The 17,102-nt window shown below is 41.5% G+C and overlaps 1 protein-coding gene across 3 annotated transcripts in view; it reads left to right on the top strand.

The window, feature by feature from the left end:
• mtmr4 (myotubularin related protein 4) overlaps positions 1-17,102 on the top strand; it is a 43,251-nt gene that overhangs the window by 1,672 nt on the left and 24,477 nt on the right. Inside the window, exons 1-2 of one of the 3 annotated variants that reach the window (XM_053332344.1) lie at positions 1,457-1,562; positions 2,710-2,812. In XM_053332344.1, coding sequence (XP_053188319.1) covers positions 2,810-2,812 — 3 coding nt within the window. In that variant the 5' untranslated portion in view covers positions 1,457-1,562; positions 2,710-2,809. Of the gene's footprint in view, positions 1-1,456; positions 1,563-2,709; positions 2,813-12,340; positions 12,386-17,102 lie in introns of those variants that run through there. The other 2 variants (XM_053332345.1, XM_053332343.1) reach the window with 2 other exon arrangements.

Genomic DNA, 17,102 nt, shown 5'->3' with positions numbered 1-17,102 from the left:
CCCATATTTTCAGTGAGCACAGTGAAACTTTTCACTTTCAGCTGATGAAAGTGAAAATAACCTTTCTGTGTCAAAACGTGCATATGCATCATTGTGCACATTCTTTTTTGAGTGGAGGGGGACTTTAAGTGAGCTTAATGCTCTGTGGGGAATGCAGCACGCAGTAGTTTTTGACAAGTCAACAAGGCCTAAAGCAGGCATGGAGTTATATAATTGCATCTGAAGACAGGATTTGACATGAATAAACATGCATTATCATGTGCAGGGTGTGTCAATTACTTGGAATTCTAAGTAACACTTCTGTCCTCAGTTGTGGTTTCTAACAAGGCATTCAATCATGTTTAAAAATATCACACTGCAAATATGTCAGCACTGAAGTTTCAGCCTGTGGTGTATTGTTTATTTTTGCAAGCATTTCTATTAAACTCATGTCAGATTGGGGAAGTCATCTATGGCACAAATGTGAATTGAGTTTTTAATTACAATCTGTGTTTGTGTTTTTTATTATTAGTATTGTATTTGGGCCTGTAAAATATTTTCCCCCAGAACATTGCAAAACCAGAATGATCATAAACAGGCTGTTGGAGTGTACGCTTCATTGGTTTTTATATGTTTTGGTGGACAGAAACAATGAAGGGGGGAAAAAAGGAATTTTGGATTATATGTTAGGCAACATGCTCTCTAGTATGAGATATTCCATCAAAAAAAAAATTTAAATGTTGTAAAGTCTTTTGAAAACATGGATAATTATTGATAAAATACACTAATCAGAATAACAGCTAACTTCAGACCTAGATAATTTAGGAAGGATGGTTGAATCCAAAACAGAGTTCACAGGCGAGTTAATGTTTAATTTACAATCACTTGGTGGGCAGAAACATGATAACAAATGAATGCTGATGCTGCTTGTGTTTGCTGGGTGTGTATAAAGGCTAGCGTGAGCTGTAATGTTTTAAAGCAGTGATATGTCAGGTTACTGTTGAATTCTTCTGTCCCCAAGTAGACAAACCAGCATTTAATGCAGCTTTCTTTTTGCACCTTTTTATTCTGAACCTGCACCTCATTAAAAAACTTTTTTTTTTCTTCTTCTTACGTTTAACCATCCAACACAATTTTTTGTTTAGTCAGCAGGTGACTCACATCGCTCTGAGTGTAGTATTGTACCTTTTTTTGTTTTTTTTTTAAAGCAATTACGACCGCCTGCCTACATGTGATGATTTCTTTTTTCATGAGCGATCAGCAATGAAAGCCATTCCTTGCGGATGAGATGAGTCATGAGTGGAGGTGGTTGAAAAAACGTAGAGAGTCCGTGCCCTGTAGTATGGCTTCTTTCACTCTGAGAAGCCTGGCACTTACGGAGTGGGAGGGTGAACTAGTAAGCAATAGAGAGAGAGAGAAAGAGAGAGGGAGGGAGGTATGTCATGAACTGGAATACAACCAGTATGTGTTTGGGAGACGGCGACTACTGCTACTTTGCAAGGCATTGAGCTTTAACTCAGTCTTAAGAGACACACAAACAGAGACAAACAGTTTGCAGCATATTGATTCAGCAGTTTAAACAGGTAAGAGGACTCAGTTGTATTTTGTGAGTTGAGAGAAGTGAAGTTTTTTCTTTTTGTGGTGCTGTGTGCAAAAGGGGGTGTGTCCGGAGAAAAAAAAACAAGTGTAAGGAAGTGCACAGTGAGATCTATGATCTAGTTTCAAATTGTGTCCTTGCACTCAAGTGTATTTTTACTACAGTAGGTCTGCTTTATAACACAAGGAAGTCAGCGCTGTGTGCATGTTTTGTCTGGCTGAAGCCTCCGTGTGTGTGTATGTGTGTGTTTCTCTCGGTATTATAAACTTGCGAGCGTCCTCCTCTCCCACCTCGAGCTTCCACACATGCACAGGAAGAGACGGCAGTGCAATATCAGAGCCTCGCTTTTCATATTTTAGTGAATAGAGTATTTAGTTTCAGGGTGTTCAGTGTTTGTTGAAACCTGATGCTGTAGTAGCCACTGTAGGAAACGTACACACACACACACACACACACACACACATAGACCACACTTCAGATATAAAATATAAGAATGAACTGCAGGACATCTGTCATGCTGTTGTTAAAATATCAGGATATCCCCCTCAGCTGGCCAGCTCCACAGCAGCACCTTTTGCGTGTGTCGGATGCAGGAGAAGAGTTGTGAAATTTAGTCCAGGTCCACCGTCTCCTGCAGTTATCTAATTGGCTTCTGATAATCTGGTGAGGAATGTTGAGTTTGCATTTCCTGTAAATCAGTGTCTTTCTCATCAGGTCAGCCGCTGCGCTCTGAAGGTTTCCACACATGTGCCTGCATGTCTGTCTGCAGCACTGGATGTGTGGAGTGTGTTTACATTGACTTGACCTGATTTACAGAGACTACCTCTCGTCCCAGGCAACCACTCTAAACCATCACCCTGTCTGCCCCCGGACTCCTCTGAGAGCTGTTGAATTGTGTGTCGGTGTTAGTTTAATAAAATATCAAGTACATTCATAATCAATCTCTCCAATAATTAGATATTTTATGATTATAGTACCAGCTTTTATTCTTGCTTGCTGTACTTTAGACCGGGAACGGTTGGTTTTTGGAGTCCAGCCCTTTTACGCAATCACACGCAGGCTCCACAACCGCCCCCACACACACACATACACACACCCCATTTCTGAAGGTAGTGTGTTTTTTATGTTGGCAGGAGCCATCGCTGGCACAGCAGAGATCCAGCAGACGGGGAGGAGAGGGAGGGACCTGAAGAGGAGCACCCGAACCGACTGTCGACAGCCCTGGCTGGCAGCATGGTGAGCCAATCACACTATCGAGGAGGACGCTATACATGTTTATACATACTCTGCTGCAGTCAGAGGTGCTGTGAATGCCCTACAAGCCTTCTTAATGTTAAATCATACACAGGAAATGGGGAAACGCTCTCACCTGCCTAACCAAACTGTAGGTTGTTGTAACATGTCCAACAAGGAGAATGTATTTCTCAAGCTTTTGTCGTTTTTTTTTAACTCACCACATATCTGGTTTGAGGCTGACCAGTCAATTGTACATTTTTATATAAACAATAGATCCATTTCCCAGTTTAGACTGTTCATATCCTTTCATTTTTTGTCCTAAAATATGTGGTAGAATATTGATTAGAAATACAGCAGCACTGAATGTCACTCAGAACGCCCACCTTCAGTAAAAAAAGTAGTCTGTGCGCTTGTTCATAGAATGCACAGCCTGTTTTTAAAACATATAAATCAAGATTTTTTTCGATCAGTGATCAATAGAGCTGTAACACTCACAGTCAATTGATGGATTAGTCGATTGACAGAAAAATAATCACAAAAAATGAAAAAAAGAAAGAAATCCCAAGCTGGAATGCTGCTCCAGCTTCTTAAATGTGAATATTTTCTGGTTTCTGGTATGCCTCTCTAGTAAACTGAATAACTTTGGGTTGTGGTCTGTTCATTGGGACAAAACATGAGTTGCGTCTTGGGCTTTGGGGAGCAGTGACTGCCACTTTTCACCATTTTTTGACATTTTATAGACCAAATACAAATCGATTAGTTGAGAAAATGATTGACAGATTAATCAATAATGAAGAAAGTCATTAGCTGCAGCCCTCATGACTAGCATTGCTTTAGCTCCTTTCATCAGAGACTAGAGGTTCAGTTCTTTGAGGCGCCACCTCTAACATCTAGCATGCACATCTGGCCATGCTCGCAGGTGGGAAGCCAGTGAGGGATCATGTTGTTGTCACTGCTTTAGCGACTGGTTGCTCACGGAGCCCACACAGAGGGAAGTTGTCTGGCTCCCTGTTCCAGCCCTAAACAGGGATTTGTGACTCACCACTTTGAGTGAGCACCAGCAGGCAACATCTCTTTTCACCCCTTAAAGTTCCCTCAGCGGGATTACGACTTTATTGCACGCTCAGGAACGTGCTGCCGCGTCAGTAAAACAGCTGTATAGCAGGTAACAGATGTTGCACGACTTTGATGTAGCTGCATGCCACGTGTCTCTGCTCTGGTTCACTTCCAGACCCTTTAACCCCCTATTCACATTAAGAGGCTCATGGTAATATGTGACGTTTCAAAGAATAGAATGCATGCATCATCGAGCAAGACGCATAATCCCATCATGCGCATTCAGCGTTCATCATACTGAATGTGAATCTCAGCTAAATACCCAATATGTGAAGTGAAAAGCTTGTGAAGACCAGAGATGATCAAGACACCACTCTGCTACAGTAGCTACAGTAGCAACACAACAAGAATATGTCCCTCTAGTGGATACTGCTGTCCATTCAGTTATGAGGCAAAACTTTTTTTTACATACATTATCATATATCAAAAATAATTATGCTGCATCAAGTTTCTGCTGTGTGCACTATTGTTTGAATCTGAGGCTCCCTTCAGAAATGCTGAGTCTTGGATTTTGCTGTACTTGAGACGGGCAGCAGTCTGTCTGATCACGCTGCAGTCGTGGACCCGAGGGTTGTAATTATACTGAAGAATAGCAAGTATAACTTTCAAGATGCAATACTATTTGTAGCTCACATCTCTACTTTCATGAGAGCCATGCAAGCTGTGCACTTTATATTATAGTAATCGTTGCGTGTTTATGCTGACTATGATCCTGAACAGTTTATTTGACTCAACTGCTCCACTTCTCAGAGTTTGTGTCTGCAAGAGCTGTGTGCGGACATACGGGGCTTCTCAAATTAAAGTGTCGATGTACACCCTGTAATTTTAGCACACAATTCACAAGATGTGTTTGCAGAATGCTTTTTGAAATTAATAGCACCATTGTACTTAGTGATCTTGGGGAAAACCCTGGGCATGGTCCCTTTACTCTTTCTCAGTAAATGGACATTAGAGAGAATAGATAACTCTTGAGCAGAGGGGAAGTTGTGACCAAATTATTTTCTAAAACTAATGGGTGCAGCTTTTATGGGACAGAAATAGGAAGTGTAACAGGAGGATGTGTGTCCCGAGGTTCTGGTCAACTGGGTCCACAGAATGCCACCATGGCCGGGTGCCCAGCTCTCAGCCTTTTATGGGACACACAGCCGAGCTCTGGGCTTAATTGATGGCGGGGCTGATGAACAAATAATGTGCCCATCGAGGCATGTAGAATGAGGGTGCAGACCTCAGCTAGTCATAAGCTGGTCCTGTAGTGCAGCTCGATTGTGAACGTTTCTAAAAAAGCGTCTTCTCATTGACCTCTCACTTGCTTCCTGGGGGGACACTTCAGGTGTGGTCGGGTGGGGACAGAAGTGCGCTCTGTAGTACCTATTAACCAATTCCACATTGATGTCAGGTGTACTGAACACACCCTAGACTACTTCAAACAGTAGAGATGAGCAAAACCCTTCATTGAAGTTAAATTACGTTAAATTACATTGAATGACGTGCAACATGAATTTCCAACTGTGTCATTATTTATAAGTATGGTACAAACTACATTAGTGGGTCCTTTTTTTTAATTTATTTCTACCGTGATCACACGGCTCTAACTAAACCAAACCAAAACAGGTGCTTGAAAGAAGGGAGTTGCAACAGCAGCAGCAGCAACAAGCAGTCAGAGTAGAGAGAAGCTGCTAGCTGTGAAAGGCTGAATCAGCTGGGAACACCTGCGCCAGGTTTGCTAACAAGCCACCTGTAGAGCTGAGCAGCCAGAAAGGTATATAAACAACAAACCAAAGATGGCAGCGGTCATCACACTATCTCTTCTCAGCTGTTGATCTAAGGTCTTGTTTTCTCAGGTGGGATTGGTAGACATTTGTTCCAGCAGTTTGTTCCACAGGTAACACGATCCTCTTAAGCCGGTCTTGTGAAGCAGTGTTTAATTGCTTCCCAGCCTCCGGCTTTTTCGCTGAAACAAAACGGGAAGTATTGAGTTCATACTGTTAACCACTCACGCTGCCGTATTGTTAGCAGGATAATGCGAGCATGGAAACGAGGACAATGGGGTTGTTTTACGCTGCCCTCAGTGCCCGCAATGCATTGTAATGCTACCTTTTAGGAGTTAGCAGTAGAAGCTGGTGCGCCAGCGCCATGTTAAGATGGGAGTTTGATTCACTGGCCCATATGATGTCACCTGCTTACATAAGGATTAAGGCACCTGTATGTGTGTGTTTTTTTTCCAAAACGCACTGACTAGACACCAGAAGCTTTCAGTCAGGGTTGCAGTTAAAGCCACAGTGTTCATGCCAGGTTTTTGTTATTAATGATTTGACTTCACCTCTCCATGAAGGGACTTTGTGCTTCTAACACTTTTTTAAAAACTTATCTGGTTCCTAAAGTCTGGCTGCCAGTGTGTGATTCCATCTTCCTCATTTTCACACAACTCAAACAATTTGTTGTTTGATTCAGCCAATCAAGAATGAGTAAAAACAAGTTACCAGTTTGTGCATTAGTAGTCTCTGTGTTTTAATGCTTTAATGCATCATATTAAAGTAAGTCCTGCTTCAGGCTGAAAGGTCAGAGTTGCCACTGCTGACTGTAACAAAATACTACAGGTCCTGTATGCTGCAGTCATTTTACGCACAGTGAAAAATGATTTGAAAACACATCAGGACACCTGGATCTTTCATTTGTAGACAGCAGAATAGTTGCAGCTTGTATGGTTTCAAATTGTAAAATTCATGCACACAGACACGCAGTTTAAAAACATAAATGTGCAAATCATTTCTGGAGTTTAAAAAGGTTTTAGTCTAGACAAACTCCTGAATGCCCCCATGTCTTATTCATATCCTACTTCTATAGCTGTGTGTCAACATGTTGGCTGACACTCTGCGTTGGTGAGACTCTGCCCTCCTTTCCTAAAATAAAACCGGAGACACAGGAGGCCAAATCTGGTGCTCACTTTTGCATTTGGTTTGGGTGGGGCCGAGCAGGCAGAGGGGGGGAATTTGAGACCCAGCGTTTGGACTGTGGAGCAACTCATCATAGATCAGTGTGCAATATTCATAAAACCCCTAAAATGTCCATTCATCATTAATTTACCTGCAAAATGATTTAAAGGCCTGGGCTGTTTTAAGTTCACTGCTAAACAAAAGTCAAGTATAGGTTTAAATAAGATTAAAATGTCAGTGTTTTTTTAAGGCTGGTATGTGTGGGCTTTTATTGCATGCTTTATTTCACTTCTTCATTTCACTTAAGGAAAACAAATGTCACGAGTCACAGGTTTACCATGTGACATGAAAATAATTGTCAGTAAGGTTCTGCTTGATTTGTGGAAGTGCGTTTTATAGCAGCAGATGTTTCAGTCCATTTACCTGATGAGATGAAAGTCATGCATCACGAGTGCAATGCATCGTGCTCTCGCTTGCAGCATAATTCTGTGCCCCCTCATGTATAGACATACTAAGGCAAGTTTAAAGAGAAGCCTTTGTATTTCCAAGTAAGTAATCATTGCATAAAATGGTCAATGACTTGGTGTTCTGAGGCCAATTTGAGTATGGATAGAAAACCTATAAATGAGTAATTCCAATCTAATTTGTAAACTAAATGCCCAAATGATTTTCTTACCAAAGACTAGTTTAATTTTTCAGGAAGAGAAAGTTCAGAGTGTGATGAAGGTGCTCTTTGGTAGGAAACACAAAAGTTCAAAAACAAAGAAGGGTCCTGAGCAAAAAGTTTAAAAGCCTTTATTCAGATGGCTATCTTCTTAAAAACAAACAGTGCTTGTGCATGCTGAAATAAAGCTTACAGTTAAAACCAAGAAGGAGCAGCACAACATGTATTTCCCTTTTGTAAATACAAGATAATTGCAAACACCTGAATAGAAAGCTGCTTTAAAGTGTATAAGCAGAAGAGAAGGATGAGAAAGATGAGAGCAAAATAACATGCAGAGATGGCAAAACAAAAAAAAACCCAATCTACAGTAGAGTAGTAGAGAGAGTAGTAAAGGCACCAGACCATATGGATTATTATTGTATACATTATAAAAGTGCTTAGCCATAGGGTAATCTTAATGAGCTTTTCTGATAGCATACTTATGTTCAGAGACTCTCTCTTTAAGTCCGTTGCTTGTCCAGCCTATGTAAAAGTAATCACAGGTAAAATCTGAACGATATACAACAAACGTAGAGTTGCAATTGACAAATGTTTTGATGTCAGTTTTAGAATCTATGAGTCTTAGAACCACTGAAATGATTGCACTTCTTTCTATTAACACAGTGTCCCAATGGTTTATTTTTCTATTGTTGATATGGAGATGGCTTGACACTAGCCTGTCCCATTATGTTGAGGGCCTTCTTAAAACTGATCTTAGGAGGGACAGGAAAAACTTCCCAATGAATAGTGTCACATTTAATGAGATTCCAGTTTGACTGTGTTTTATCCTTTTTATGGAATTTGTCTGTCAAGATTGTAGCCTGGTTTTCAAATTCTTCAAATATGTCAAAGATGTTGGAATTGGCCCAAAGGTATGTTGTCCTTAAGCCAGTTAGAATGCAAACTATCCACTTTCAGCACAGTAATTTTGTGTGTTGCCTTCTAATATTCTGTGGTGTGAATCTGTCCATCCTCACCCTTAGAGATAGTCAAATCTAGTAAAATTGATTTTAATAATAATGAATTATAAGTGTTCAAAAAATCATGAAACTGTTGTTCAGCAGTAATAGTTTCTCAGGATCAGTCCAAAACATGTCAGTGTACCGCCCCACCATTTTATCTTTTCACTATAGTTGTTATGATAGATTAGATCAGATCATTTTCTCATAAACCTAAAAAAGGTTAGCAAGTAAAACAAGCCCCCATAGCAGTACCCCATTCCTGAGTATACATTATATAGTCCATTGTATAATCTGAAGAACGAACTAAGGAGGCAAATCATCTGTTGGTTTGTTCCATAGGAAGTGTTGCAGAGCTTTCAGTTCATCGTCATAGTCAATATTAGTGTATAAAGACTTCACATTCAAAGTTACTAAGAGAACATCAGCAGGAATTCTCATTTCATGTAGGACCTTTAGAACATGAGAAGTGTCCTGGATGTATGAAGGCACTTGTCGAGCCAAAGGCTTAATATGAAAGTTCACAAACTGAGAGGTGGGCTCTGTAAGGGATCCGGATTCAGATGATATACTAGGCCTCCCTGAACGAGATTCAAAATTCTTCCGGACACTGGGGAGCATGTAGAAAATGGGTCTCCTAGGATGTGCCCACCACATGAAGCCATGCTCTTGTTTGGTAATCCACCATGCCTCCTTAGCTGTGGACAACATTTCTCTTAATGTCTCCTGTGTGTTGCCCCATGGATTTAAGGACAGTTTCTGGTTATATTCTGGGTTATCCAATTTCTGTAAGGCTTCTTCAGTATATATGTCCTTATCCATTACCTCTCTGAGCATAAGGATGTTAAAAGAAAACCTAATTGGGATTACCCTATGGCTAAGAACTTTTATAATGTACAAATCAGTAATCCAGTAAGCCTTATGGTTGAAGGCCCTGCCCCCCACAAAAAGAACATTCTGGTGGTGATCAACTGAAATAATTATCTTCTATGTATACTAAATGCAAGGCACAGCACACTCTGGACTTGTTTCATGTCTTGTTGTCTGTACATCTATTTTCTCTTATTTTGCTCTCATTTTTATTATCCTTTTCTTCCTTCTATACATCATGTAGAGCCATCTAGTGGTCATACTTTGCATTTGTCACCTGTGAGTTCATCAGCGTTCTGTTCAGGTGTTTGCAAATATCTTGTATTTACAAAAGAGGAACCTGTGTGCTGAAGGCTAAACCCTGAAGAGGGCTGCTATACGTGGACTGTAACAGCTATATTTTAACATGCACAAATATTGTCTAGGTTTTTAAGAATGTCACCTAGAAATAGCCATCTGAATAAAGGCTCTCAAATGTTCTGCCATATGAGTGCCTTGAACCTTTCTTGTAGTATAATTTTTCATTTACATCAGCAGAAGACTTAGAGAACATAACGGTGCTGCTGAGGCAGAGCAGCAGCTGATGGATGTCAGAGACTAATGCATGTAAAATATGTTCAAACCATGAGGCTATGTTGTTATGTAATTGCACCTTTGTAATATGTGATTTATTACATTCATCCCTGCTGGATTAGTTTTACAGGGGGATGCGCTATTGTTGATGAAGGTATCTGCATTTTTTAATCCAGGAGAAACCTAAATTGTCTGTAAATCCACACGTCAGCATAAATGACATAAAAATATTTTGTATTAATAAGAGGTCATCCCATTGGAATATTGGGTTACTATTATACATTTCTGTAAAGTATAAATTAATTAAATTCATGTATGCCTGTGTGTAAACTGTACATTTTACATCCTGATGATGGCAGTAATTTTATGAAAATGATGCTTTTCCTTTCCCCTGTATAAAAGGCCCTTTGGACAGAAGTGCTTTATATGGTGGATTAGAATTAGAGATACAAAAGTAATACCAGCAATTGTCCTCCTTTTTAATTTGACCTTTTACTTACTTCTTTTTTAAATTATTGTTCTGGATTTATTGTAGCTAAAGCTCATAATATAATAATAATATACAGATATGTGGTATGTTGTATATCTCCCAGAACAACCAGTATAATAGCTCTCCATTGGACTTTATTTCAGCCTTCACTTACACTATATTGGTTGTCAATCAGTGTCCACTCTCCAGGCAATGGATCAATATCGGTTCACCTTCCTCTCTACAAACAGAGGTGATAGTGCATGCTCACTGACTGTCATGAAGAAGTACGACTGGCTCATCCACAAAGATTTGAACTGTCAGACCTGTAATATACCTGATACCGCTGTCTGATGGAAAAATACACTCAGATTCAGATTTGTTTTCCCCCCTTCATGGATTACACTAAAATATGAATAAATGAAAATATTGAATAACCTCACTACCCCCCAGGAAAATTCATCCTGTTAAAATGAGGCTCTCCCATGTCAAAGTTACAATTCAGCACCTCCCCCAGTAACATTAATCCTGTTTTAATAGCCTTGTGTTATGCTTCAAACATATGCCGCACGTACCGCTGTATATGTGTTACATAATGTGGGGTCATACAGCTGAGGGCGAGTGGCTGTCACGACTCTGCCAGAGAGGAGGATGGGGTAAGGGGGGGGAAGGGCTGAGTGTCCCCCCTCTGCATACACCGTATACTAACGGTGACCTTCTCCTGTTTTAAGAAGCACAGCAAGGTGTCGCAATCACCGCTCTGTGCAAAGATGTACCGCGCTTGTGTCGGACAGTGCCAAGGAGGCACTCAGAGATGGGGAAGAGGAAGAGTTAGTGTCTGTAGAATGCTGTGTCACCGGAGATCTCTGCATAGACTCTCCTCCACTCCCTCCCTCCCTCTTTCCTCTCTGCCACGCATTCGCCTTCTGTACTAGATCATTTGCTGCCAGTGCAGCGGTTTTTAGATAGGATACTGTCCAACCACTGGATGAGGTGTTTCTCAGCTCTCTGTGTGTATGAGTTTGCTCCAGGTTGTGATTTTGTGTTCAGCCTATCCAGACAGCTACCCGCATGCAGTCTGCGCGTTTGACCGAGAGCTACAGTGTACTGCAGCTGATGTCAGATGGTGCAGGCGTGACAGTCGGAGCATCTTCTGGTTACCGGCGGTACACTATGCACTTCACCGCCTCGTTGCTGAGGGAGAGGCATTTTTATGAGTAGATGTCGGTGAAGGGTGAACAAGGAGGGAGTGGGGGAGGAGTAAGGGATGAGATGGAGACCAGGGGAGAAACGTGAGCATGTGAATGCGAGAGAGAGAGAGAGAGGGATGTAGATGCGCATGCAGAGGGTGGAGCTTAGCATCAGGCAGTTCCCTCTGTCTTCCTTTCTCTCCTGCTTTCTCTTTTCGCAGTTTTTTTTTCCCTTTTATCCATCCGCTACAGTTGAGAAGGCACATCTGCAGTCATCTCATCCCTTTTTGATTTCCTCTCAGTTCCAACTTGGCTGATCGGGGCGGACTGCTGCTCTTGTTTGCATCTGTATGGACTATCCTCCTCCTCCTTCTCTCAGCAGTGCAACAGGGGCTGTCTTCAGACACCGGCATACTCTCTTTCCCCTCTCTGGGAGCAGCAGGGAGGGGGCGGGGGGTGTCAGGGTGGGTTACTGAATGAGAGTCGGGACTGGCGTGTTGCCCCATAGCACCTCTCGAGAAAGGGGGGAAAGTGCAAAAACTTGGGGGGGAGAGAGACAGAGAGGGTTGGTAGGCAAAGAGGGGGTTCGGAGTGAAAGAGGGGTGGAGAGGCTCCGGCTGAGGGGAAGAATGGTAATGCCGGCTCCTCGTGTTCTGGTCGTGCTGCTGCTCCATAGGCTGTGTGTCATTCAGGCACAGCCCTGCCTCACCTCGACATGAGCCTCGCAGGAAGGGTGTCCTGCTCTATGCTCAACTGCTTCGTAAGTCCACAGGCTGTTATTTTGGTGTTCTTTTTTTTGTTTCTTTAATTGAGTCTGATTTGTGATGGGTGTGTATCAAAACCCCTCCCCTCCCTCCCTACCTACCTCGCCTCTCTTGTGTGTGCCTGCTTGCCAATCAGTGGGGGATGGGGGGTAGGGGGGTAGGGGGGTGTTGGTCGACACACGTGAGCGCTGCAGTTATTAAGTAACCGACCGGGGACTCCACATACAAACAATTGAATTACCTCAATGTGTTCTCATGCGTGAGATGATAAAAAGCTACTTCATTGCACCCGTTACTCAGCTTTGTTGCATGGAGTGCTTTGAGCTGCCGGTATGTTGAGTGGCAGGGAGAAGGCAGAGGAGAGGGCCTGTCAGGAGTAAGACGTGTAAAACGCATGTGCTGCCCAGAGCGAGCACATTGTGCAGTAACTGTTGCAGCCTCAGTGTGGTCCACTGCAGTGGAGAGCCTGCATAGAACAGTAGTTGGGGTGCTTGGATATTGCAGGAGATAAGGGACAATGGGAGTTTATATTGAGAGAGTTTTTAGACAAAGTGGTGAAAAAGTTGACGGTTTAAGAACAAGACAGGGTGGTCTCAGCTTCATGTCTTTGCCCTTTTTAATTAGCTGACGGTTTACAAGTTAACCTCTGACCTCTGATGTCCACAGTCCTCTGTGTGGTCCTGTTGACTGCTAACTTTCAGCAAGTCTCTTTTTCAATACTTTCATTTTCACCTGCCAGCCATCTAATAGTATTAAAAAAAAATCCTGGGTTTCCAAAATTTGATGAAAACATAAGAGTTTAGTCTCATTCATACATTAATGTAGTTTTATGAATTATAAGCAGTAGTTTTCTCGTGATTTTTTTCCCAAAGCTGATGAAAAAAGGATATGAGGTTGAAATGTAGTACTCAAAACTCATTATCCTTCAGTATAGCACTGAAGTGATGATAAAATGTCTTACATTCAGTAAAAGATACATGTAAATGAGACATACCAGCAATGTAAGCTATACATTTTAAAATAATGATCAAACAACAAGAAATAGATAACAGTAATACTAAATAGGGCTTCAACCATTATTTTCTCTACTGATTCACCTGTCATAAATCATTTTCTCAATTTATTGATAACATTTCAGACAATAGGGAGAAATTTAATCATTTTACAAATCCAAACAATCTAAAATGTGTATTTATGTCCCAACCAGCAGTGACATATTCAGTTTACTGCTACAGAAGACAAAAAAAAACTAACTGATAAACTGATTATTCAGTTATGAAAACAGTTGGCAATTAAGTTAATGATGATAAACTAACTGATAAATCAACTTATCATTACAGCTTTCATGTAAATCAGTTACAATGACAATGGTAAAGCTTTTAGAAGTCAGTGTCTTGTGTAGCAGTCACTGTTAAAGCGTTACCTTCTGTAGCATTTACTGGGGGGGGTTTCTTTTTTAAATGTCATCGCTGTTTCAATAACAACAAACAACACATGTTAATAATATTCGGGGAACTTCCACTCTGATTTTCTTCACTATTTCTTCCAAAGAAGTGGTTCCTCTTCTCTTTTCTCTCGTGGCCAGGCATTTCTCTATTTATGGTCTCTCTTTAATATGTCTGGGGTTCAGCTGAGTTGGCAGTTCTCCTGCGTCAGTCTCTCTATAATTTATCATCAGCGTCCTCTGTCTCTCCTCACGGCTCCATCGGTCTCCCTCCTGTGAAGGCGGACTGCAGCAGCGTGTTCTTCATCATAACCACCATTGATTGTTATGATCCATTTGCAGGAAAAAACATCTTCAGTTACTGTTCATGTGCACGTCCCTCTGCAATATGTTGTCCACACCAAATGGAACTATAAAAAGCCTTAATTGAATTGGTTAAGATTTTTCCATGACTCAGATACTGTTATACCCACTAGCTAAATGAATCAGAGGTACAACTGTGTCTTTTTTTTGGGGGGGGGGGGGTTGCTTGAGGCTGTACATCTTGTTACACTCTGCACTGACAACAGAGCAGAAACACTGACTATAGAGTAGGTGAGAGTGACACTGAGGAAGCTATCATGACCACAGCCATCTGATAGAGGACCAAAGACAACAAGATGGCACAGAGCAGGAAGTATTTTTTACAGAATCATATTTAAATAAGAGGATAACTGGCACTTAGCTAGCAGTTTGTGCTATTTTCTTAGTACCTCAGCCTAAAATATCTGTCTGTGCCTCCCACACAAAGATCAAGTATCTCAATTGTAATCCATCAGTTTGAGTTGTTTTTTGTAATGATAAAATGTCCTTGTGTTTTGTCCTTGTAATACCAGAATCTTAAACATGCCCTGCTCTGTGTGCTACAGATTTGCTCCAACTTCTGTGTTTTTTTGTTTTTTTTTAGACGAATTCTGCCCAATAACAGAAAACTCTGACCCTGCTTTAGTTCCTCAGCTTTGGAGAACAGCTCAGTCATGAGGCTAAAATTGGACAGATCATTTCGAGCACAGTGGTCTATGAAATATTAATATGGACAGAGAAGGGACGCGCCGAAAGAGACACATATGAAAAGATTGGTCATACTCTGCCATCCTTGATCTTGATCCATTACTTAGACTGCACCGCCGAACTCAGTCCTCTCAGAAAAAGGATGTTTGTCTTGGTTGTTGTACATTTTAGTTTTTGCTGCTTTTCATTCTGTCCTACCTTTTTGTTTTCTTTCTTCCTCTTTAACCTTTACATTTTCTTACTTCCTGACATCTCATTTGGGGGTCAATAACATTTCAGAAAATGTGCAACACTGTGTCTGCCTCATTCAATAAATAACTGGATACATTAAAGCAGACGCGTAAGTGCATGTCCCCCACATATTTAGGAGGTAACCTCTGCATCTGGTAGTGATTCTTTAATCTGCACAACTCCAGGACAAAGCCTCGGTCAGATTAAGTAAATAATCTGTTGAGTAAGGACAGCAAATTGTTTCCAAAAGCTTTAGAGAGAGGAACTCTGCCTCTAAAAAGAGGTTGTTGTATCCATGGCAACCAGACACTTATTCATAGAGACTGTGCCAATGTCTTTTTCAATTCCTCTACCTATGCTACCTTTGTGTTGTCATGCTGCCTAATTTTCCCATTCACACTCTTGCAGATATGTCTAGGAGATGGTTTCTCACACATGCTTTCCCCAGGTGATTAAAATCTTACTTTAGCTCATACAGAAACCAGCCCTGTGTGTTTCTACCTGCCCCCCCCCCCCTCACACACACACATACACACACACACTATGAACCTGCTATGACAGGCCTGTCACTCTGTTCATACTATCAGCGTACGTGACACAATACGTGTTATCAAGACATTAAATGCGCTCTCTGCTCTGACAATATTTGAGAAATGGATGGAGGCGTATATGTGTGCATGCTTGTCAGCTCCAGCATTTTGATTGCTGGTTGGACAAAGGTGGGGGGGGGGTGCGCAGGCTCACAGCAGTGACGAAGCAAAAAACGTGTCGGGCACAGGACAAGCTGTGCTCCATCTTTGTGAGTCGGTTGGAAGTGAGAGCATTTCTCTTTTCCTTTAATCTTCTGTAAGCTGATTGTCTGGTTGTGGACACAGTGCAACGGACAAAAAAAGAAAAAAAAAATCAGAACAGAAATACCTCCCTGCTTGTGTTTTGTTTGAAAATGTAATGGCAGTGTTTCAAGTCCAGTCTTGATCACATGTTTTTGCACCATGTGAAGGCACTGTGAAATAAGAAGGATGTCTGTAGGTTTCGGTCGCTACAAGTCTCTAAACACTGCTGCATTGACTGATTGTCAGCTCAAACAATTTGTAGTGCAATATCTTCATGCTAATGCTCTTAAAGTATGTTTAGTACCTACGCTTTATTATAAGCCAGCCTGCATATAGCCTTCGTCATAGATTTATGGGGCAATCGAACATCTACACAAGTTTTAGTCAGCTGTTTTTTGCTGTAAAGTACACAGAGTTCTAGCAGGGCTGCTCAGAGGAGTGCAACGTCAGTGCTGCTTCATAAGAGAATGAAGTAAATGGTGCCAAGTATCTGGGAGGTAGTGCAGCACAAAGACATATGGGAACCAAGGGAGTAGATGGATTATTGACGTAGTGTGTGTGTGTGTGTATGTGTGTGTGGGTTGAGACTGAATAAATGCTCTTCCTACTGATTGGCATTGAATTTCTTAGGGGGAGGTGCTATAACCATAGCTTCTCCTGTAATTTATGACCTCTGTCTGGCAGACCAAACTTTATTCCCTTTTAGAAAACATTAGTGTCTGGACAGCAGGCCGGTGGTTCAGACTGCCCAGCAACAGCGTGTGACATCAACCTGTAATAACGTGACCCTCGAAGGATTGCCACTGACTGATGGCCACTGTCGTGTTCCACCCATTCTCAGGTGAAAATAAGAAAATTGATGATGCACAGACAGCTGCCTCATCAGTCAGATGTCTAAGTCCAGGAAAGAGATTTGGAGCAGTTCAGACAAGTTTACCTGTTGGAAAATGAGGCTTTTAGTGTCAACAGGAGTATCTTCTTACACCACGGTTTGAGTTTTAAATGCAATATTTTCCCATAAGAATTGGTGGATTGCTAAGTGGCTCTGTTCATGTTATGAGACATTCATGTAATATTGTTTATATCGTATTTCTGAGCTGCTGAGTGGGGAAGAAGCATTAAGATCATCCTTTATGTTGTAATTCAAAGTCAGAG

Source organism: Scomber japonicus, chromosome 13 (genome assembly GCF_027409825.1).
Source record: "Scomber japonicus isolate fScoJap1 chromosome 13, fScoJap1.pri, whole genome shotgun sequence".
Taxonomy (NCBI): Eukaryota; Metazoa; Chordata; class Actinopteri; order Scombriformes; family Scombridae; genus Scomber; species Scomber japonicus.
The sequence above is the reverse complement of the archived record's forward strand: the minus strand, read 5'-3'. Positions and strand labels throughout refer to the sequence as shown.